The sequence below is a fragment of the Sorex araneus genome, chromosome 5 (genome assembly GCF_027595985.1).
Source record: "Sorex araneus isolate mSorAra2 chromosome 5, mSorAra2.pri, whole genome shotgun sequence".
In the NCBI taxonomy this organism is placed as follows: Eukaryota; Metazoa; Chordata; class Mammalia; order Eulipotyphla; family Soricidae; genus Sorex; species Sorex araneus.
Genome location: NC_073306.1, coordinates 12593976 through 12615963, shown reverse-complemented (window position 1 = coordinate 12615963; position 21988 = coordinate 12593976). Strand labels below are relative to the sequence as shown.

Sequence of the window (21988 nt, the reverse complement as noted above, 5' to 3'; positions counted from 1 at the left end):
CCGGGTGGGCTCCGGGTCCATCAGTGTCCAGCCGCGCCACGTGACCCGCTGCTTGCTGTGTGCCTCCCAGGCCCCGCCCCGGAAGCCATAACGGACAAGATCTTCCAGATCAGCAAGACCATCGAGGAGTACGCGATTTGCCCGGACCTGAAGGTCGACCTCGGCGTCCTGGGGAAGCAGCAGTTTGACCTGGAGAACAAGTTCAAGCCCTTCACAGGCACGTCCTCCCTCCGGCCCCGCTCCCGGTTTCAGCTGGAACCGTTCACACTCGGGGGTTCTCAGCAGGTTGCTGTGGGGAGGGGCGTGGATCTTTCCACGCTGGGGAGAGGCTGGCTGCCAAGCTCGGCCGTGTGGGCAGGAAGGGGCAGGGCGAGAGTTGGGAGTCCCAAGATCCAGGTGCCCTGAGCCTGTGATCCGCCACGTGACTCTGAGGTGGCCGTTCTGCATCCCCAAGCCTCAGTTGCCACACCTGTAAGATGGGTGGCCTGGACCAGGAGGCCTGGGAGAGTTCATTTGTGGCGAAGGTGCATGGAGTTGCCGTGACGTGCTAGGACCGTCCCCTGCTGCTTTCTTCATAGTCTCACAGCAGCCCCAAGAGGGCAGCACTGGAGTGACGTAGCTCGTTTATTCCCGATGAGGAAACAGAGACTGAGAAGGGTCCCGGAACAAGTTCCCAGCAGGGAGGTGGGATGCAGCTTTGGGTGTGACTGCTGATGAAGCAGAGGCTTTGATTTTATTATTATTTATTATTTTTTGGGGGGGTCACACCCAGCGATGCTCAGGGCTTACTCCTGGCTTTGCACGCAGGAATTACTCCTGGCGGTGCTCAGGGGACCATATGGGATGCCGGGGATCGAACCCGGGTTGGCCGCGTGCAAGGCAAACGCCCTACCCGCTGTGCTATCGCTCTGGTCCCTATTATTTTATTTTTTTATTGGATCACTGTGAGATACACGGTTCCAAAGTTGCTCATAGTCGGGTTTTAGTCATACGGTGTCCCAACACCTGTTTCCTCACCAGTGGATGTTTCCCACCACCAGCGTCCCCAGTTTCCCTCCTGGAAGGAAAGGGAGGCACTCTCTCTCTCTCTCTCTCTCTCTCTCTCTCTCTCTCTCTCTCCCCCCCCTCCCTCCCCACATACACACACACACACACACACATACACACCCCACACACACACCTCACACCTCTCTTTTTTGGGCAGTCTGGTTTGCAATACAGATACTGAGAGGTCATCATGTTCCTTTTCCTTTTGAGGCTTTGATCTTAATTTAATCCATTGTTTTTACTGTGCTACTATTCAGTACAGTTAAATCAGATTCTTTTCAGGACTCAGTTGAAACCCCCTGCTGGTTGTCAACTTGTCACTGAATGTCACTGAGGGCATCACCGTCATCAAGGGAAGAAATCTTTGTCCAGTTTTTCCCACAAGCCCTTTCCTAACGGGCTTTCTTCGTCCCGGTCACAGCTGGGGGAATGCGCTTTTGTTTGCACCTGCCAGAAAGTGGCCTTTGGGCATTTCCTGGACACACGTTTAGAAAACACCTGGAGAGTTTCTTCAATTCTTGGTGTTTCAGTAACGTTCGGATCCCAGGAAGTCCTGACCGCCAGAGGAACAGGGTTTAAAAAAAATAAAAGCGTCAGCTTCCTTGTATGGACTTACCTTTTCCGTGGGGACTGTACATAAAGACTAGATAATACATAAATAGAGGGATGCTAGTGATGCCTCGTAAGTCTATCTGCTGGTTCCCACTCCTGTGAATTAGCCTAGGCAGGAGCCATGGAGCTGGCACACGAGGCTGAGCACGGCAGGGGGGCGGCTGGGAGGGGCTGCATTCACCAGCTTCCTGCTTCCAGGTCAGGAGGTCATGGGCGATGCTCAGAGTGAGCAGATGCTAAAAGAAACGGCACCAGATGGTGTCTACTCAGCTCATGACAAACTGCATGGTAATTCTGGGTAAGGTTTCAAAACCAGAACAACAGATCGAAACGGACAGAGGGGGGAAAAAATCCAGTGTAGAAATAGTAAAAAAAAAAAAAAAAGCATTTTCCTAATTTAAAAAAAGAGTAAACAAGGTGGATTAAGCACTCCCAGCCCCCGTGTCACACACAAAGTACAGAAAATAAAAATACGTGCCGGGATTTCGGCCGCATCCCGTTCATGCTCTCTGCTTTCATGGACAGAGTGCTGAGTGAGTCACTGGATTTTATTTTGGGGGTTACTCCCAGGGGTGCTCAGGGGCTCCCCCTCGCTGGTGTTCTGCATTGAGGAGCAGCATATTAAATCCTTCTATTGCATAGTTTATATAAAACAATTCGTTAACAAGCTGACATGGGAATGGGTGCTGTGATTTGTGTTAATTAAGCCACAATTTAAATTAAACCTGATGTGAGCCACTGGTAGTACATGCCCACATCAATGTGTTAAACCTTTTAAAAACTTACTTATGGGGCTGGAGAGATAGCACAGCGGGTAGGGTGTTTGCCTTGCATGTGGCCGACCCGGGTTCGATTCCCAGCATCCCATATGGTCCCCTGAGCACCGCCAGGGGTGATTCCTGAGTGCAGAGCCAGGATTAACCCCTGTTCATTGCCAGGTGTGACCCAAAAAGAAAAAAAAAAACCTCAATCATCTAAGAATAAACTTAACAAATTACAAATTGGGTAAAAAGACTTATGTAATATAAGCTTTAAATCATTTTAAAAAATAACAATAAAAAAATAAAAACTTACTTATTTTTGAGCCACACCTGGGCGTGCTCAGGGCTTACTCCTGGCTGTGTGCTCAGAGATCACTCCTGGCCGTGCTCAGGGGCCACATGAAGTGGTGGGGTTCAAACTCAGGTTGGCTGCATGCAAGGTATGCACCTTACATGCTGTAGGATCTCCCTGGCTTTTAATGTGTTATTATTATTATTTTTTTTTTCTTAAAGAATCTTTTTTGGTGTTTTTGAGTCCCACCCAGCAGTGCACAAAGGTTACTCCGGGCTCCTTGCTCAGGAGTGACCCCTGGTGGTGCTCAGGGGGACTGCATGCAGCCAGGAATTGAACTGGGTGGGCTGTATACAAAGCCATACTTCCTGTCTTGGATAGTTCCCCCTTTTTAACCTTTAAGTCTTGCTGGTAGTTGGGCTTGATAAAGGACCGGAGAGTAGGTGTCGGGTTTCCTGTTGCCATAACACCAAAACATACTCGAGCCATGGCAATGGCCGGACGAGCCTTGTGGGAGCAAGGCCCATTTACCATCAGGGGCACCTGTGTCTAAATCCCCAGCTGCCCCCTCCCAGCTGTGCGGGCATACGCCTCTACTGTTCTGACCTTGAGCTTCTCATCTGTAAAATAGGGCTTTTGAAGGGGTGTGAGGGCCCGTCATGCCCTGGGCCAGGAATCTAAATACTGCACCAGATGATGCCAGAAGGGAAAGACTTGACATGGCTTAGGGATGTGAGCTGGGGTTCAGGGACTGTCCTACAGGGAGAAGGAGGGGCTTGGAGCCTCTTTGCAGACTGTGTTTTGAAAACCAGGAGGTGGGTGTTCAAACAGAACAAAGATGTGTTTTCTCTCTCTTCCCTCCAAAAACACAACTTGCAATCATTCTTAGACATTTTTCTTTCTTTATTTTATTTTCAATTTGGGGGCCATACCTGGCGATGCTCAGGGGTGACTCCTGGCTTTGCTCTCAGGAATTACTCCTGGCCGTGCTCAGGGGGCCAGATGAGATGCCAAGGTTCAAACCCGGGACAGCGTCGTGCAAGCTGAGCTCTCTCACCTCTGTCCCATCGCTCCAGAACGGCCCCTTCCTTTTTTCTGTTTTAAAAAATCAAAGTCAGGGGCTGGAGCGATAGCACAGCGGGTAGGGTGTTTGCCTTGAACACGGCCAACCCGGGTCCGATTCCCGGCATCCCATATGGTCGCCTGAGCACTGCCAGGGGTAATTCCTGAGTGTAGAGCCAAGAGTGACCCCAAAAGCAATAAATAAATAATTAAATAAATAAATAAATAAATCAAAGTCAGAAACTGTTGCAGGAGTGTGAATTTCTGCTAGTCCTTTCTGCAAACTGTTGCAACAGTTTTCTGCAAAGCTGGTTTTGCAAAAACAGTGGGAAAGAGGAGAGCGGGGAGAGAGAGAGGGGAGGGGAGAGAGAGAGAGAGGAGAGAGAGAGAGAGGGAGAGAGAGAGAGAGAGAAAGGGGAGGGGGAGAGAGAGAGAGAGCGCAACCCACCTTGTCCATCTATATCTGGTAGGCCTGTCTGTAGGGTCTTGGTTTCAGCGTCATTTGCCAGTTAGGATGAAATAAAATCGCGTGGCATGGCCTGGGTCACTTGGAGCTGTTTAAGAGCTGTCCTTTAGAAACAGGCGCGCCGGCTTGCAACTGAATCCTCTGTGAGGCTAGTGCTTCTTCATGTGCCCAGTTCCTGCATCTTTCAGGTATTTTTTTTTGGGGGGGAGGGTCACACCCAGCAGTACTCAGGGGTTACTCCTGGCTCTGCACTCAGGAATGGTTCCTGGTGGTGCTCAGGGGGACGCTATGGGATGCCGGGGCTTGAACTTAGGTCGGCTGCGTGCAAGGCAAGCGCTGACCCCGCTGCCCTGTCGCTCAGCCCTCTCGCACCCTCTAATGCTGCTCGCTCCCCCCAGTGGAAATCGTGGACTCGGTGGAAGCGTACGCCGCCATGCTGAGAAACATCTTTGACTTCAGCGCCCTCAAGGAGCTGCTGTCTGGCCCCAACCGTCTGAAGATCCGCATCGACGCCATGCACGGAGGTAGGGCGCCCCCCCGCCTCGGCTTCCAGCCGCTCCCTGCACTGTGGGGGGGGGGGTCTAGGGGAAGGACCCCCCACCCCACCCCGCCCCACGAGGCTCTACCGCAGAGGCCACACGGTGGAGTCAGGCGTGACTCTGCAGCCTTCCCCAGCCGGGGTCACTCCGATAAAATCTAATTTGTCTGCAGCAAAAATAGCAGCGACATTCCTCCTGCCGGGCAAGTGTGAAGGTCGGCGTTTCCATTTCGAGCACTGGGCCCTGGGGAGCACCCGCCTCCCCTGCAGGAGATAGCGCCCATTCCTCTGCACACCCCCTGCTCTTCCCCGGGTGGGGGTGGGGGGTGGCTCTTAGTGGGGCCGGATGTCCTCAGCCCGGCCCCCTCCTCACGGCCCCCCGCACGGTGCCTCCTCTGGGAGGACTGAGTCCAGGAGCAGCGGGATGTGTCTCTGTCCCCTCTGGCTCCCTGGGGCCTGTGCCCGGGGCGGAGACGGCTGCTGACACAGGGAACCGGACCCCGGCGGTTGGCTCTCGCTGCACCACGGGCTGCCCGGCGCCCTGGACGGAGCTGGTCGCAGGAACTGGGCTTCAGGCCTCGGCGTCTGCATCTCTCCGTGACGTCACAAGCCCCCTTGGCATGCGGCCCCCGTGGGGAAACGCCGTCCACCCCGCCCTCACCGTATTTCCTGTGATGGACCCCCACCCCCGGCTGCCCCTCCGGGAGGCGTGTCCTTCCCGGGTCTGGCGGGGGTCGCTCCTATCGGTTTGTCAGAGGGGGAGGGAGGGAGAGGGCAGCTCCGTGGGTGACGCGGGCACGTCCAGGGTCCATCTGAGAGCCTGTCTCTGGCGGTGCGGATGGCCTTGCCCTGCGTGTCTCGGCCCCAGCTCTTCTCGTAGCTTCTGTGAGTTCTCTCACGCCTCCTCCCCCGCGTCCGCCCGCAGGGGCCGCTCTCCTTGGCCTGGCGCAGTGGGCCGGGTGCATGGAGGGCGGGGAGAGGGACGAGCGTCCCCAGGCCTGGAGCCTCCTCGCACTGCAGTGGGAATCCAGAGTCTTCGCTGCAGGTCCTGCTCTGGGACCCCGGGCTGCCCCGGGGGCGGGGCACAGGAGATGGGGAGCCGTGCCCCATGCAAGTGGGGGGCAGCCTCCACCGCTTGACCCCACCCCACCTCACCTCATTGTTTCCTCCTCCTCCTCCTCCTCCTCTTCTCCCTCTACCTTCTCTTCCTCCTCTTCCTTCTCTTCCTTCTCCTCCTCCTCCTCTTCTTCTTCTTCTTCTTCTTCTTCTTCTTCTTCTTCTTCTTCTTCTTCTTCTTCTTCTTCTTCTTCTTCTTCTTCTTCTTCTTCTCCTTCTCCTCCTCCTCCTCCTCCTCCTCTTCCTCCTCCTCCTCCTCTCTTCCTCCTCCTCCTCCTTCTATTTCTTCTCCTCCTCCTCATTTTTCTTCTCCTCTTTTTCTCTTCTTTTTTTTTCTTTTTGGATCACACCTGGCGATGCACAGGGGTTACTCCTGGCTCTGTACTCAGGAATTACTCCTGGCAGTGCTCAGGGGACCATATGGGAAGCTGGGAATCGAACCCAGGTCAGCTGCATGCAAGGCAAATGCCCTACCCGCTGTGCTACTGCTCCAACCCCCTCTTTTTCTCTTCCTCTTCCTCCTTTCTTCCTCCTCCCCCTCCTCCTCCTCCCTATCCTCTTCTTCCTCTTCCTCCTCCTCCCCCTCCTCCTCCTCCCTATCCTCTTCTTCCTCTTCCTCCTTCTCCTCCTTCTCCTCCTTCTCCCTATCCTCTTCCTCCTCCTCCTCCTCCTCCCCTTTCTTCTCCCAGCAATGCTCAGGGCTTCCTCCCAGCTCTGCACTCAGGAATTACTCCTATGTGCAGTGCTCAGGGGACCGTATGGGGTGCCAGAGATCAAACCCAGGCCTGCCACTTGCAAGGCAACCCCCTGCCCGTTGTTCCTTGGCTCCGGCCCTCCTGCCTCCTTGTGGCCCTTCTGCTTTAGCCACACTCATGGCCGGCCCCGAGCCCTCTCACTGGGCCACGTTGTGGCCACTGTCCCCCCAGTCCACCCTGCAGCCCCGGGCCTGTGGGCCTGACTGTCCCTCCTGCTGCTCCCCGCAGTCGTGGGGCCCTATGTGAAGAAGATCCTGTGTGAAGAGCTCGGGGCGCCCGCCAACTCGGCGGTGAACTGCGTCCCCCTGGAGGACTTCGGCGGCCACCACCCGGACCCCAACCTCACGTACGCGGCGGACCTGGTGGAGACCATGAAGTCGGGGGAGCACGACTTTGGGGCGGCCTTCGACGGCGACGGGGTAGGTGCAGGAGCCTGCAGGGGTGCCGGGGGGCCCAGCGGACCCTGCAGAGAGGAGGGGGGCTGCCTCCACCCAGCCCCAGGGGCCTGTGAGTGACCGCGGGCAGCGGGTCCCTCATGGCCCCTGGCATCACTCCGACAGGACCCTCTGCGTCCCCACCAGCGTCCCCCGCGTGCTTCACGCACCCGTGCCCACCAGGAGCGGTGGGGTGCCGGGCCTGGCTCTGAGGGTCAGAGGGGAGGCGCTTCCCCCGCCTGTCGGGGTCTCGGAGCCCCGAGGGAGGTTCAGCGGGCCCTCATGGGTCCCCCAGGGCTGGGGCCTGTCCCCGGTCACTCGCCCACGTCGGCTGCGTGAGGAGACGGGACGCACCCGCCTCAGGAGCGCGCTGGCAGTTCCCGGCTGTCTCCTGACGCGGGTGAGCAGTGAGCATGTCGCAGATAAGGGTCCTGTCTGTCCGTCTCCGTGGGATCGGGGGATGATGCTGTCCAGCCTCTGTGACCAAACCCATCCCGGAGGGGGCCTGGGGCGCCTCCCACGAGTGCTCCCGGGAACTGTGATACTTGGCCCATTGGAAGTTCAGTTCCTGTGGACACAGTCCCCCGCTCCCCCCTCCCCGGCCCGGCCATGCCAGGAACCCCCAGGGTCCCGTGTGGTGTCAGGGATGCAACCAGTCAGGGTCTGCACAGCTGGGGTGTGGTTTTTGTCCGTCTTTAGCACTGCTGGACGCTGCTGTTTCCTGGGCTGGAGGGATCGTCCAGCGGGCCGGGCACTGGCCTTGCACACGGCCAACCTGAGTTTGCTTCCCGGTGCCCCACACGGTCCCCGAACCCCAGCAAGAGAGGCCCCCGGGCGCAGATCCCAGAGTCCTGAGCACCGCCCGCTGTGGCCCCAACAATTTCCATTTCAGACGGAACCGTTTCCTCTCATGGAGGTGTTGGGGAACACGGGGGCCGTCCTGGTGCCTGGGGGGTGGGGGCACCACCCCCTCCCGTTGCTCAGGTCCCCAAGGCGGCCGAGGGCTCGGGTTCAGGCCTTGTGGCAGGGTCCCGAGCTCCGGGTCCTTCTGCGGAAGCTGCCCGGATGCTCAGGGTGGGGGAACAGCCAACTCCACCTTTTCTCCTTCGGGATCTGGGGGACGGTTCCAGAGTTTGAAAGAGGCCGGGGAGGGAGACCACAGGCTCTGACGCAGGGAGGGGGGGGCTCGCTTTTCTTTTTTTTTCTGGCCATCTTCAAACAAAATTTTTATTTGATTGATCTGCCTTTAATATGACTACAGTCTCTTCTTTCTCCATTTCACTCTCCTCTTCGTTTTCAAGAATATCATTATCAGGGGCTGGAGCAGTAGCACAGCGGGGAGGGCGTTTGCCTTGCACGCAGCCAACCCAGGTTCGAATCCCAGCATCCCATATGGTCCCCCAAACACCGCCAGGAGTGATTCCTGAGTGCAGAGCCAGGAGTAACCCCTGGGCATCAGTGGGTGTGACCCAAAAAGAAAAAAAAAAGAATATCATTATCAACAGTGCCGCAAATATTATTATATCTTTTGCCTCCAAACATTTTGGTTTTCTTCCGATAGGGTATGTGATGCTGTCAAATAAACATTAGTTTGGGTCATCTAAGCAGGAAACACAAAAGTATGAAACCAATCTTTTCAGATTATAAAATAATATGAGGGGGCAGAAAAATAATCCAGTACGTAAAATAGTAAACCTTGCACATGTGCGGCCAACCTTGTTTTAATCCCCAAAACCCGTATAGTATCCTGAGCACAGAGCCAGGAGTAAGCCCTGGGAACTGCCAGGCGCCAAGCAACAATTTGAAAAAGATCAAAGAATAGGAATACTTAACCGTATGTGGGCTCAATTTTCAGATGCTTCCCTCAAAAAGGAATGAATGATATGAAAGGAAATTAACATAAAGTCATTAATTAATGAAACAGGTCTTGGCTTCGCACACTCGCTCAAGGTACTTCATTAAGAACTAGAAAACAAAGAACGACAAACAAAATGTTCAGAAGCAAAAATGTTAGTAAATGCAATGTGTGATCCTTGGTTGGATCATGGATTAGAAAGATGAACACAAGGCGCAGAAGCCGTCACCGGCCTTGGGCGTGGAGGGGCCCAGAGGGGGCGTGTTGGGGCCCAGTGCCCGGGCGGGGGTGGGGGGCTCTGGGTCTGTCTCCCGGAAGCCCCCGCCAGCTCTTTCGGCTTCTCCGGCGGCCGGACTGAGGTGGCCCTGCGCCCACTTCCCGCAGGACCGGAACATGATCCTGGGCAAGCACGGCTTCTTCGTGAACCCCTCGGACTCGGTGGCCGTCATCGCCGCCAACATCTCCAGCATCCCCTACTTCCAGCGCACGGGCGTGCACGGCTTCGCCCGCAGCATGCCCACCAGCGGCGCCCTGGACCGGTAGGTGCGGCCCTTAGGGCATTCCCGGGGCCAGGGCCGGGGCGGTGCCGGGGCCTCCTCCCTGCCGGCCCTGGGTGTTTCCGGAAGGCGGCCGTGGGCGGGGTCTCCGAGGGCTCCTTGGCGTCCCCCTTGTCCCCTCCCAGCCCGACTCTGGGGGGGCGCCTTGAAGCGGTTGTGCGGAAGACCATCAGCCTCCCAAAGCTGGCACCACACACAGGCACCCACGGGCACCCCACCCGCACCCGTCCCACCTGCATACACCCACGTCCCTCAGAGCTCGTCCCACAGACACCCCCATGCCCCCCACACACACCCCACACACACCTGACACACCACACACACACCACACACACCACACACACCCACACCCCCCACGACCCCACACCCCTCACATCCCACACACCCCACACACCTCACACACCCCACACTCACCCACATCCCCACACCCCCACATCCCACATACCTCACACATCCCACACCCCCATACTCCCCCACAAACCCACATCTCACACACCCAACACCCCCACACACCCCCACATCCCCCACACCACACACACTCACATCCACACACACACACACCCCGCACACCCCACACTCACCCACATCCCCACACACATCCCACACACCACACTCACCCACATCCCCCCACACACACCCCACACACCCACATCCCACACACTCAACACACTCCACACACACCCTACATCCCCACACCCCCCACACACCCTCACACCCCCCCACACACCCACATCCCCACACACCCTACATCCCACACATACCCCCTACTCCCATCCATTTCACCCCCACACGCACCACATCCCCACTCTGTCTCCACAACCCACACATATCCCACATCCCCACCCTCTTCCCCACCCCTCACTTACCCCGTGCGCTCACCCCACATCCCGCACACACTCCACATCTCCCCTTTACATCCTTCACATCCCCACCCTTACCCGCATCCTCACCTTGCCCCCATGCCCACACTCACCCATATTACCCCCGCTCCACACACACACACACACCACACACACACACACACACACACACATACACACACACCAGTTTTAAAAAATGATTAGTTAGGGCCAGGGGCATACCCATTGCTTATACCTGACCACAGTCCAGTCCCTGACACATTCTGAGCCCCCTAGCATGGCCAGGTATAGCCCTGGAATCTCCCCAGACATGAGCCAGCATGGCCCCAGTGGAGTGACCCCGCTGGTCCCGGGCAACGGAGGGTCTGAGCAGCACCTCATCCTCAGACCAGGACAGGAAATGCCCGGGAGTCCAGAATCACTGTACCTCCCCTGGGCCTCCTCCAGCACTGCTTGGGATGCAGCAAAAATAGCCTGATGGGATGTTAGCCCATGGACGTAGTCAGGTCAGTGTGCAGAGAGCTTTCTGCAGGAGCCGTGTGCATCAGGTCAGTGTTTAGACCAAGTCTTCAGTGAGACCCTCTTCCTCGGTTGCCCGGGCACACACAGACACAGTCCAGGTGCATTTATCCAAAAGGTAAATGACAACAAGGCTCAGGGAGTTTAAAATATTACATTCAGTGGCTGCAGAGGTAGTATAGGGGTTAGGGCAGCTTGCTTGCCTTGTACCCTGCCTTCCCCAGATTGACCCCTTGTGCCACTTGTGGTCCACAGAGCACAGTCAAGGGTCCTTCCTTAGCACAGAGCCGGAAATGGCCCAGACCATTTTGGGTGCATCCCCCCAACCAAAAAATATATATATTATATTTATATATTACACCATGCGATGCCCAGGATCAAACCCAGCCCTCCTGTGTGCAAAGTACGTGCTCCAGCCCTTAGAGCATCTTCCCTACACAAAGTGTCTATGCGAAGTTTTTGTGAGAAAGAAATAATCAGCAGTCGCCTGCTCTGGTTTGCTTATTTTGAAAATTGTTCTTTGTTACAAATCGCCGCATTACGCAAAGGCTTGAAGGTGACTTCTGTGATCCCCATATGTAAGTAACAAGTGACAGTGCGGGCGACTATTGATTAGAGGTTATATGCCCAATGAACATGGGCTGAGTGGGTGGATGAGAAGTCAGGCCAGATGGGAAGCGGACTATAGATGTGTTGGCTCTGAGAATGATAGCTCAGGGCTGGAAAGATGCTACGTGGGTGTTTACTTTGCACGTGGCCATCCTGGGTTCAATCCCTCACACCCCATCTGGTCCCCCAAGCCTGCCAGGAGTGATCCCTGAGCACAGAGCCAGGAGTGAACTCCAAGCACAGTTGGATGTGGCCCCCAAAGACAAACAAAAGACATTAAGGGTTCAGTTTCACCCATGTGAGGCAGAAAACTTTTAACCATTCAAGCCACATCCCAACTCTGTTTTACGTGTTTTTTACAATTTTTTAAAATAATTGAATTCTCAGACCAGCCCTGTGAAGTCACTGCTATATAGAGACCCTGTTAAGCAAGTAGACAAAAAACGAAAGAAGAAAGAAGCTAAAAAATTTTTGCTCAAGAGAATTTAACGAAGGTTTCAACCCAGAATCTTTGCTCCAGTTCCCTGGTAGCTTCTGTGTACTCCACACCGTGGTTATAACCGGGTATCATCCTGTGTCTCTCCCTGGGGCAGAATTATTGCTGACCATATCTTCATAAGAACATGTTGACTAATATTTCTAGAGTAGCGTGTTGTTTTCACGGTGCTTTCTGTCTCTGAGCAGAGAGTCAGGAGTAAGCTTTGAGCACCACCTGACGTGGCTCCCTCCCCGCCTTAACCCCCACCCCAAATTTGAAGTTGGCATTTTATTTTATTTTTATATTTTTGCTTTTTTTGGGAAGGTTCACACCCAGCAATGCTCAGAGGTACCTCCTGGCTCTGCACTCAGGAATGACTGCTGGCAGTGCACGGGGAAACCATATGGGGTGCCGGGGATTGAACTCAGGTTGGCCGCGTGCCAGGCAAACATCCTACCTGCTGTACTATCGCTCTGGCCCCGAAGTTGGCATTTTAGCCAACCCTCCTGCACTCGTGAGCTAAGCCGTGGCCTCGCTGTTGTACATTAGACCAGCCAAGCCCTGAAACCCTCCTGTGCCCAAGAACACGTTCATTCCTCTCTGGAATCACTGAGCCACCCCATAAATCAGCACGAAGGAGAATACTCACTCCCTGCAGAAAAACTTATTGGACTCCCAGTTTTCAAAATCAGATTTCATTTTCCTCACTTGTTGAGATGCTCAGCATGATGCCTCCTTGACCAAAGAGGAGAGCTTTCTGGAAGATAAGTCACACCTCATGGAAGGCTTCCTGCTCAGAGGACAGTGAGCTTAAAAGTCACCCCACGAAGACTTCGCATAGCGCCAAGGTCTGCAGGGAGAAGTGAGATGGAGTTTGGAGGGGAGAGGGGACCAGGCACCCTGGTGGGTGAAGCCGGCAGAAGTGGGCGACCCCGTGGGGGGCTGACCTTGTGGCACCTCCTGCTGAAATCAGAGGGCAGCGACAGGGCAAGCAAGCCAGGGCTGGTCGCGCTCAGTCACAGTGACTGGGACCTGGGGCCCATCACCAGGCATTCTGGGTCCTGTCCCCCCGGCCCGTGAAATGCTGAGCTCTCGACTGATTCTAGACTCACCACGATTGCACCAATCACAGCATCGGAACCTCATCCCCTGTGGAACAGGCATCCCTACAGCCTTGTCTCCAAAGCACACAGTGTGGTTCAAAACTAGTTCTGTCACTTTCTTTCCCAAAATGACACCCAGTCATTGAAGTCGGCTCCTTTCTCCTTCCTACCCGCGTCCTCCTGATGCCACACGGAATAGCCCACAGTGCGCCATTTTCCTCTGACGATTCCCCACCCCTCTGGGACTCCCGCCTCCCTCGGGGCCATGCTCAGGGCTACCCTTGGTTATGGTATTGGCTGCAGTTCCCCCCACCTCACGCGCGCGGCCCCTGCTGGCATGTAACTTGGGTTCCGTGCCTTTGAAGGGTGGCTCACGCCACAAAGATTGCTCTGTATGAGACCCCGACGGGCTGGAAGTTCTTCGGGAACCTGATGGATGCCAGCAAACTGTCCCTGTGCGGGGAGGAGAGCTTCGGGACGGGTAAGTGCATCCGATCGCACCCCGCTGCCACGTCGTCGCCTCTAAGTGCCTCCGGCCGCCAAAGCTGAGCCGACTCCGGCCGCCCTGAAATAGCAACGCGGCCCCGAGACCTCAGCCAGGCTGCAGGTTATTTATAACCGCTCAGATGGAGAGGACGTCTCAGAGACGCAGGGAGTCTTCCTTCTGCCTGGAGGCCGATGTTTTAGGGGCCTCTGCGTAGAGAGAGGAAGTTGCCCCACCCCCTCTTGCCTCTGCTGCCTGGTCTGCTGGAGCCAATAGGAATTAACGTGATCACCTGCTTCCAGCCCCTCTGTGACCAAGGAGACCTTTATCTGTGTTTTCTTTTTTTTGGGGGGTGTCACACCCAGCGATGCTCAGGGGTCACTCCTGGCTCTGCACTCAGGAATTACTTCTGGCCATGCTCAGGGGACCATATGGGATGCTGGGAACCGAACTTGGGTTGGCCACGTGCAAGGCAAATGCCCTACCCGCTGTGCTATTGCTCCAGCCCCTATCTGTGTTTTCATTTCTGGGAAAATATTGCATGGAGTAAGTCTGGTTTTCGTTCAAATGTTCGAATGTAGAGTGACATTAATTCTTCCCCCCTTTTCTTCTTCTTTTTTTTGGGGGCCACCCCTGGCGATGCTCAGGGGTTACTCCCGGCTTTGCACTCAGGAATCACTCCTGGCAGTGCTCAGGAGACCACGTGGGGTGCCAGGGATCGAATTGGAGTCGGGCGCATGCAAGGCAAACACCCTTCCCACTGTTACTAACGCTCCAGCCCCTAACTCTTTCCCTTTAATATGCCTATGTTTGCTGGGGCAGCAAGCTCTGATTTCTTGGAGTTCAATGAAAGGAGACCATAAAGAAGATAGAACCTGCTAGATGGTTGTGAGATTTTTATTATTTTTAGTTTTATTTTTCATAAAGTTGTTCACAATAATTGATTACACTCAGTATTTCAACACCAGTCCCGCCATTACACCTTCCCACCACCATTATTTTGAATTTACAATAATTTATTTTGTATTGCTTGTTATGAATAGCATGAGATGTTGCATGACTGCAAAAGTGGCCGCGTGCTCCTGGAGTTCTAAAATTTTATTTCTTTTTTTTTTTTTGCTTTTTTTGGGTCACAAACAGCGATGTTCAGGGGTTACTCCTGGCTTTGCAGTCAGGAATTACTCCTGGCGTGCTTGGGGGACCATATGGGATGCCGGGGATTGAACCCGGGTCGGCCGCGTGCAAGGCAAACGCCCTAACCGCTGTGCTATCACTCCGGCCCCAATGGAGTTCTAAAATTTTAAATAATTGGGGTCCACAGACATCTCTGTAGCGAGCTGCTCGGTTCCGAGATTTATTTGTGAGTCTCCGGCTCCTGGCCGTTAAGGCGCTTAAATGGCACTCGGAGACAATTCGTGGACCTGACAACCGGGATCCCCCAGGGGCGGGGAGACGGGAAGGAGCCACTTGTCCCTATCCCTTGAGGCCTGGCGTTTTCAGCCACTGGTCCTGCGTGCCTGGGTTTTTCACGGGTTCTGGAGGTTTGTGGCTATTGGGATTCATAGGGGACAGGTGGAGGGACGACGCCTGCTTCTGTCTGAGGCACCCAGTGAAATGGGCCTGGTGCAAGGTCGGGAATATCTCTGGGCAAGCCTCTTGGTTCTGAGATGAATGAGAAATTTTTTTGTATTTTTTTTTAATGCGCTCTGTCCAAAGGGAAACGTCTGCATCTCGTGTTTCAGGGTGGAAGATGGGGTGTCCGAGGGCCTTTAGCCATCACGCCCCCAACCCACCTGACCCTCCAGCACTCAAGTGGGGGTGCAGTGTTCCCTGTCTGAACACTGGCCTGAAAGCCCACCTCCTTCTCAGATTCCCCTCTCCCGCCCTGCCTACATCTCTCAGTTCTGAAGATCCACACACCTGGTTTCTCCCACATGCGGGTCTCCAGCAGGCCACGAAGGACCACTCAGAGTGTGGGCGCGAGTGGGTGCAGCTCTGGGTCCTAGAGGAGCCGTGACCTCTGCTCTCCACTCGCAGGCACGTGGCCAGAGCCCAGGCACTCTCCTTGCAAACGCGTCACAGAGGTGCTGGGCTTGCCCCAGTCGAGTGTTGGTTTCCTCTGCTTTCCTCCAAGACTGGGAGGAGGGCGAGTCAACGAACCCGTCAGTTTGAAGCACCTGGTTTGCTTTTCCTTTTCTTTCTTATTTTTTCCTTTCTGTTTTTTGATTTTGGGTCACACCCCAGAGATGCTCAGGGGTTACTCCTGTCTCTGCACTCAAGAATCACTGCTGGGGGGCTGGAGCAATAGCACAGCGGGGAGGGTGTTTGCCTTGCACGCAGCCGACCCGGGTTCGATTCCCAGCATCCTATAGGGTCCCCTGAGCACCGCCAGGGGTAATTCCTGAGTGCAGAGCCAGGAGTAACCCCTGTGCATTGCCGGGTGTGACCCAAAAAGCAAAAAAAAAAAAGAATCACTGCTGGCTGGAATAGAGAAGGGATCACTAAGTCAGTGATGGTTGGAGGGATCGTTTGGGATGGGAGAAGTGCGAAAGAAGATGAAGGACCAAACGTGATAGCCTCTCAGTATCTGTGTTGCAAACCATAATGCCCAAAGCAGAGAGAGAGTATGGGGGAAATTGTCTGCCATGGAGGCAGGGGGAGGGTGGGAAAGGGGGGTATACTGGGGACATTGGTGGTGGGGAATGTGCACTGGTGGAGAGATGGATGTTCGATCGTTGTATGACTGAAACTCAAACATGAAAGCTTTGTAACTGTATTTCACAGTGATTCAATAAAAAAATTAAAAAATAAAAAGAATCACTGCTAGCGCTGCTCGGGGGACCCTAGGGGATGCTGGGGCTCGAACCCAGGTCAGTCATGTGCAAGGCAAACGCCCTCCTTGCTGGACTATCGCCCTGGCCCAATATTGCTTAATGGTTGATTAAAAGTGGTGAAGAGTCTGATGTTCTCAAGGGCTGGTGAGGCTCTTTGGGGATGAAACTCTCTGGACAGAGTTGGCTGCTGTGAGCCAAGTCAATGCATTCCTGTAATTTTCACAAAAATGTGATGATTTCCCAAGGCCTGCTCAGTCCTCCTGTCCAGTGACCAGCCTGGTGCCATGATGTGGCCCCCATGATCCTTAGTGAATGTCTGGTAAATCTCTGACGTGCTCTTCTCCCATGAAACTCTGCCTGGGATTATCTAGATCAGACTTGGTCTTTTTTTTTTTTTTTTGCTTTCTGGGTCACACCCGGCGATGCACAGGGGTTACTCCTGGCTCATGTACTCAGGAATTACTCCTGGCGGTGCTTGGGGGACCCTATGGGATGCTGGGAATCGAACCCAGGTTGGCCGCATGCAAAGCCAATGCACTATCCGCTATGCTATCACTCCAGTCCCCAGACTTGGTCTTAACCATTCTTCTTCTTTTAAGACATTAATCAAATAAATTGTTTTTGGTCCTAGGGCTCAAACTCAGAGCCTCCCACATGAAGGAAGGCAAGTGCTCTACCGTTGAGCTGTACTGCCGACTGTAAATTTACCTTTCCCCACCGCCTTCCCTTGTTGTTGCAGTGACTGGAGGTCACACATGTGGTTGCAGGGTGCTGGGGATCACACACTGGGGCACCAGGGACCCCTAGTGGCAGTGTTTCTGGCATTGCACTTGGCACATGCGGTGATGCTGGGCTGGAACTCGCAGCCTTATGCTGGTCACGCAGGCGCCTACCACTGAGCTCGCCAGCCCTAATCGTTGTTTCTTCTTTAAAAATTGATTTTCATTAAAAGCACCGTAAATTACAAAGTTGTTTGTTCTACAGTTGTCTCAAGCATTTAGGTTCCAGCACCACAAGTGTGACCTTCCCTCCATAGATTTCTCTCCCAACCCCAGCCTGCCCCCCGCCCCGCCCCCAGCCTTGGGCACAGAACACATTTACTTTATATAGCTTATTCCAACAAAACTTTGAGAACTGGCAAGTAGAATGACCAGAAAAGAAATCATTAAGGGCCCGTTAGTGATTAGTCTATTGATCATCGTTCCTTGTGGATGAAGACGTCTTAGAAGGCAAACACCACGTCTGGGCGCTTCCCCACTCCCTGTGTCCACGTCAGTGTTTGGCTTCATGAGGCAACAACAGAAAATACTGACGTCAGGTTTTCCCGGGGGTGTTTGGGTGTGTGGAAAGGCACCAGCTCCACAAGAGGTTCTGAAGTCGTGACACCCAGGGAGGGTGGAATATGCCTCTTTGTCTTGGGTCTGACAGTGTTGCTGGGGGATAATAGAGCATTCCAGGGTAAGGGATTCTCTTGGTACAGTTTCTCCTGCAAGGAGGAGCTACAGCCTCTGGGATGTATTTTTTCTTTCTTTTTTTTTAAAAAATTTTAAAAAATTTTATTGAATCACCATGAGATGGTTACACGCTTTCATGTTTGGGTTACAATCTCACAATGATCAAACACCCATCCCTCCACCAGTGCACATTCCCCACCACCAATATCCCCGGTATACCCGCCCTTTCCCACCCTCCCCCTGCCTCCATGGCAGACAATATTCCCCAAACTCTCTCTCTACTTTTGGGCATCATGGCTTGCAACACAGACACTGAGAGGTCATCATGTTGGGTCCATTATCTACTTTCAGCATACATCTCCCATCTCTGGGATGTGTTTTGATAGAAAGACCTGGGCAGGGAGGAGCAGGGCTGCCCTGGATGGCCGGAACTGTTTCCTGGAGGCTGGATCTTGCCTGCCAAGAATTGTGAGATGGGATGGGGTGACCGCTCTCTGTCCACTCTTGCCCTGACCAACCACCCCGAGGGGCCCAGCCTTCTCTTCACAGTTTCTCTACCTTGCGCCAACTTCTAAGGTGCTTGCAAGTTTGCCAGTGCCCTTCATGGGAAGATCATGTCCAGAACTGAGCCCAAATCCTCCAGAGTGGAACCGGCAAGTCAGGAGTGTGGGATGGCTGTGTTTAGAGAACCGGCCATTGTCTCTGTTATCCATATAAACCGCATTTGTATTTGGTGCCTTTCACTGTTCCCTTTGGCCCATGTAAAGTAGTTTATTAACCCTCTCTGAGTGTTTTTTTTTCTGTTTCCCATTTGTTATGGGTGGTCGCAGGACCAGGTTTTGCCCATTTGGCTGCAGTGCTCACAGTGGGTGTGGGGAGGTACACACTTGAGTGTTGGGTTACCAGCCAAGCTAGTCATCACTGCACCCTCATTCTTAGAGTGAGAATGACGACAACAGTGATGCTGTGAAGTTTGACGTATTGGGATTCTTTTTTTTTTTAATGAGTCACTAAAATACATTTACAAAGCTTTCATGCTTGAGTTTCAGTCATACAATGATCAAACACCCATCCCTCCACCAGTGCACATGCTCCACCACCAATGTCCCCAGTATTAACCCCTCTCCCCCACCTTTCCAATCCTCCCTCCTGCCTCTATACAGACAATTTCCCCCATACTCTCTCAACTGTTGGGCATTATGGTTTGCAATACAGAAACTGAGAGGCTATCACGCTTGGTCCTTTATCTACTTGCAGCACACAGCTCCCATCCCGAACGATTCCTCCAGCCATCACTGACTTAGTGATCCCCTCTCTATCCCAGCTGCCTTCTCCCCCTGCTCATGAGGCAGGCTTCCAACTATGGGGCAATATTCCTGGCCCTTGTGTCTACTGCTGCCCTTGGGTGTCAGTCTCATATCATTTTATATTCCACAAATGAGTGCAGTCCTTTGATGTCTGTCATATTGGGATTCTTTAGCTTAGTTGAGTACTGGGGGGTTTATTTTGCATTTTTCTAGACAAGAATCAGGATGATTTCTCAGGACAGCTCCCATGCCCGCCCAGTGTGGGTCAGAGCCCCCATTCTGGCTCCTCTGGGCACCTGCATCTCTCCCTCCCCCTGTGCTGCAGCCGAAGTCTCACAAGTAGTCATCATTATTTGAAACCTGTCTGCCCCCCCCCCGCCTGTGGGTTCCATTTGGACAGGAGCCCCCCGTGTCTTGTTCTCCATCCTGCCCAGCCTAGCAGAGAACGCGCCCGTGGTCACTCACCCAGGGACAGGAGGGCACACACACACACTCTGCTAGGCGCCAGCCCTGTGATGCCGGACAAGAAAAGAAACTTTGGGCCAGACTGCTCGTCTGGGGGTGATCGTGGCGAGCATCCCGGGTGCAGGCAGTGCAGAGTGGGGGGCTGGCGGTGGGGGCGGGCAGGGGGATCCTGCCAGGCTGATAGGTCGGTATGAAATGGAAATTTCTAGGTGGTGGAGGTGACAGCAGGCAGGCAGACAGACAGATGCCTGAGTCAGGTTTTCAGTGGTTTACACGGTCCTGAGCGTGTGGAGCAAAGAGACGGATTCTGGATGCTGAGCGGGCAGAAGCGCCCACCCTGATGGGGTTTCCAAAGGTGGCCAGACCCGCAGAGACCCCAGGCCCACCTAGCGCTGCTTTGGATTTGGCTGCGCTCAGTGGTGCTGGTGACAAGGTCTCTGGTCCTCACAGTTTATCTGAATTTAATTAGTTGCTTTTTTTTTCTTTCTTTTTTTTTTTTTTTTTTTTTTTTTGCTTTTTGGGTCACATCTGGCTATGCTCAAGGGTTACTCCTGACTTTTGCACTCAGGAATTACTCCTGGCGGTGCTCATCTATATGGGATGCTGGGAATTGAACCCGGGTCGGCTGCTTGCAAGGCAAATGCCCTACCCGCTGTGCTATCACGTCAGCCCCTAGTTGCTTTTTCTTAAGACAGACAGACAGACAGACACACACACACACACACACACACACACACACAATGGTATGAATAATACACATTTGTTATGGGGCAAAATGCTTATGGGTTAGATCGCATTTTCTTCCCCAGACGTTAAGGAACATTGGTTGCATTGGGTTTTGGGCCACACCCAGTGGTGCTTTGGAGGTGTTCCCTGCTAGTGCCCAGGGGTCACTCCCCGTGTGGCCTGGGGGACCATGCGGTGTTAGGAATCGAACCTGGGCCTCCTGCATGCAAAGCACGAATTCAGCCCATTGATGTTCCTCTTTCTCTGGTTCTGAGGAACATAATTTTTGAAAGCTCAACAAATTAATGGGATGCATTAATTTTACCTTGAGTTTTTTGTTTCCCTTATGCATAGATATGGGGTCTTGCATTTATTTGGTCCTTAACAATTTACAATTTATACAACCTTTCTGGTTAGTCTCTCACTGTGAGGCCTTCTGACTGTGAGAGAAAGGTGGCATTAGCCCATATTTCAGCTGAAGAAATGGAGGCACAGAGAAGTCGCATGACTCTCATGATTAGAAGCAACTTTATGTCACCACGTCTCGGATGAAGGTTTTCTGATGCTGAAAACCTTTCAGCATTTCAGAGCATTAGCTACTGGCTGCAGCACCCACAATAGACACACTGACACACCCCGTTACCTCTCTTCACTCTAACCCTGAAGCAGATGAAGTTTCCCGGAGCGTGGGAATATTTCTTACCTCACATATGACACACCCAAGGCCGTGGTTGAGGATTTCCAAAGAGGTTTCCTGTGCAAATGGAATGAAATATTTCTATTATCCCAGGCCAAGAGTGTTGGTAATAAGGGGAGGTGATTTTTATACTTCCAGGTAACTTGTTTCAGTTTGGGTGGGAGTCTTAGATTTTGTTTTGCCACATGAAAGAAGAAAGTCAGATTCTACTTAGAGTAGATAAACCACAATGGAAATGCTCTTTTTTTTTTTTTTTTTGCAATAATTCTAGCATCTCCCCTCTCCCATCCTGGCAAATGAAACATGAAAAGGTGTGGGCAGCGAACACAGGCCAGACAAATAACAGCAGCTGTTAGCTCCTGTCACCAATTCTCAGCGCCTGGGGTGCACGGCTGCCAAAACATCGCATCATTTATGCAGGTGCTAAGCGTGCGCCAGCCAACACTGTTTCTTGAAATCACCGCAAGGACCAAAACCAGTCCAGAGATGATAAAGCTCGGCAAACGTTTCCAACATTTGTGATGGCGCTGAAAATACTCCCCAATAGCTCTTGCTCTGCCAGCGTCTAAATTTTGAGAGCTGTAACTTCTCAAAGTAGTCTCCGATGGAAGAGAAAACCTTTGGAAGGAAGAAGTGGTGTGTTTTCGTGAACCGGAAGGGGAGAGAGAGCATGGGGGTTGATGAGTTCATTGGTTCATTCATGCGTGTCTCTGCAATCAGTTCTTTCCTGATTTTGCTCCCAGGTGCTTTGCTCATCACCAGGCACAATTACAAGAATTTCTGAGAAAATGGGTGACTCATGGAAGGAGAGGCTCCTTGGCAGATGATGAAAACTCAGGAGATAGGAGGGTTGTGTCAGATGTTTTGAGCTGGCCGGGTCAGGAGAGAAGGAGAAAGAGAAAGTAGCTCATACCCAGTGAAGAAGTCGAAGCTAGTCTCTGAGAGTTGAGGACATTT

The 21988-nt window shown here is 53.4% G+C and overlaps 1 protein-coding gene across 1 annotated transcript in view; it reads left to right on the top strand.

Moving 5' to 3' along the window:
- PGM1 (phosphoglucomutase 1) overlaps nucleotides 1-21988 on the top strand; it is a 67805-nt gene that overhangs the window by 32126 nt on the left and 13691 nt on the right. Inside the window, exons 3-7 of the mRNA XM_055137618.1 lie at nucleotides 71-217; nucleotides 4639-4764; nucleotides 6878-7068; nucleotides 9323-9477; nucleotides 13430-13545. Of these exons, the coding sequence (XP_054993593.1) occupies nucleotides 71-217; nucleotides 4639-4764; nucleotides 6878-7068; nucleotides 9323-9477; nucleotides 13430-13545 (735 nt within the window). The remainder of the gene's footprint in view (nucleotides 1-70; nucleotides 218-4638; nucleotides 4765-6877; nucleotides 7069-9322; nucleotides 9478-13429; nucleotides 13546-21988) is intronic.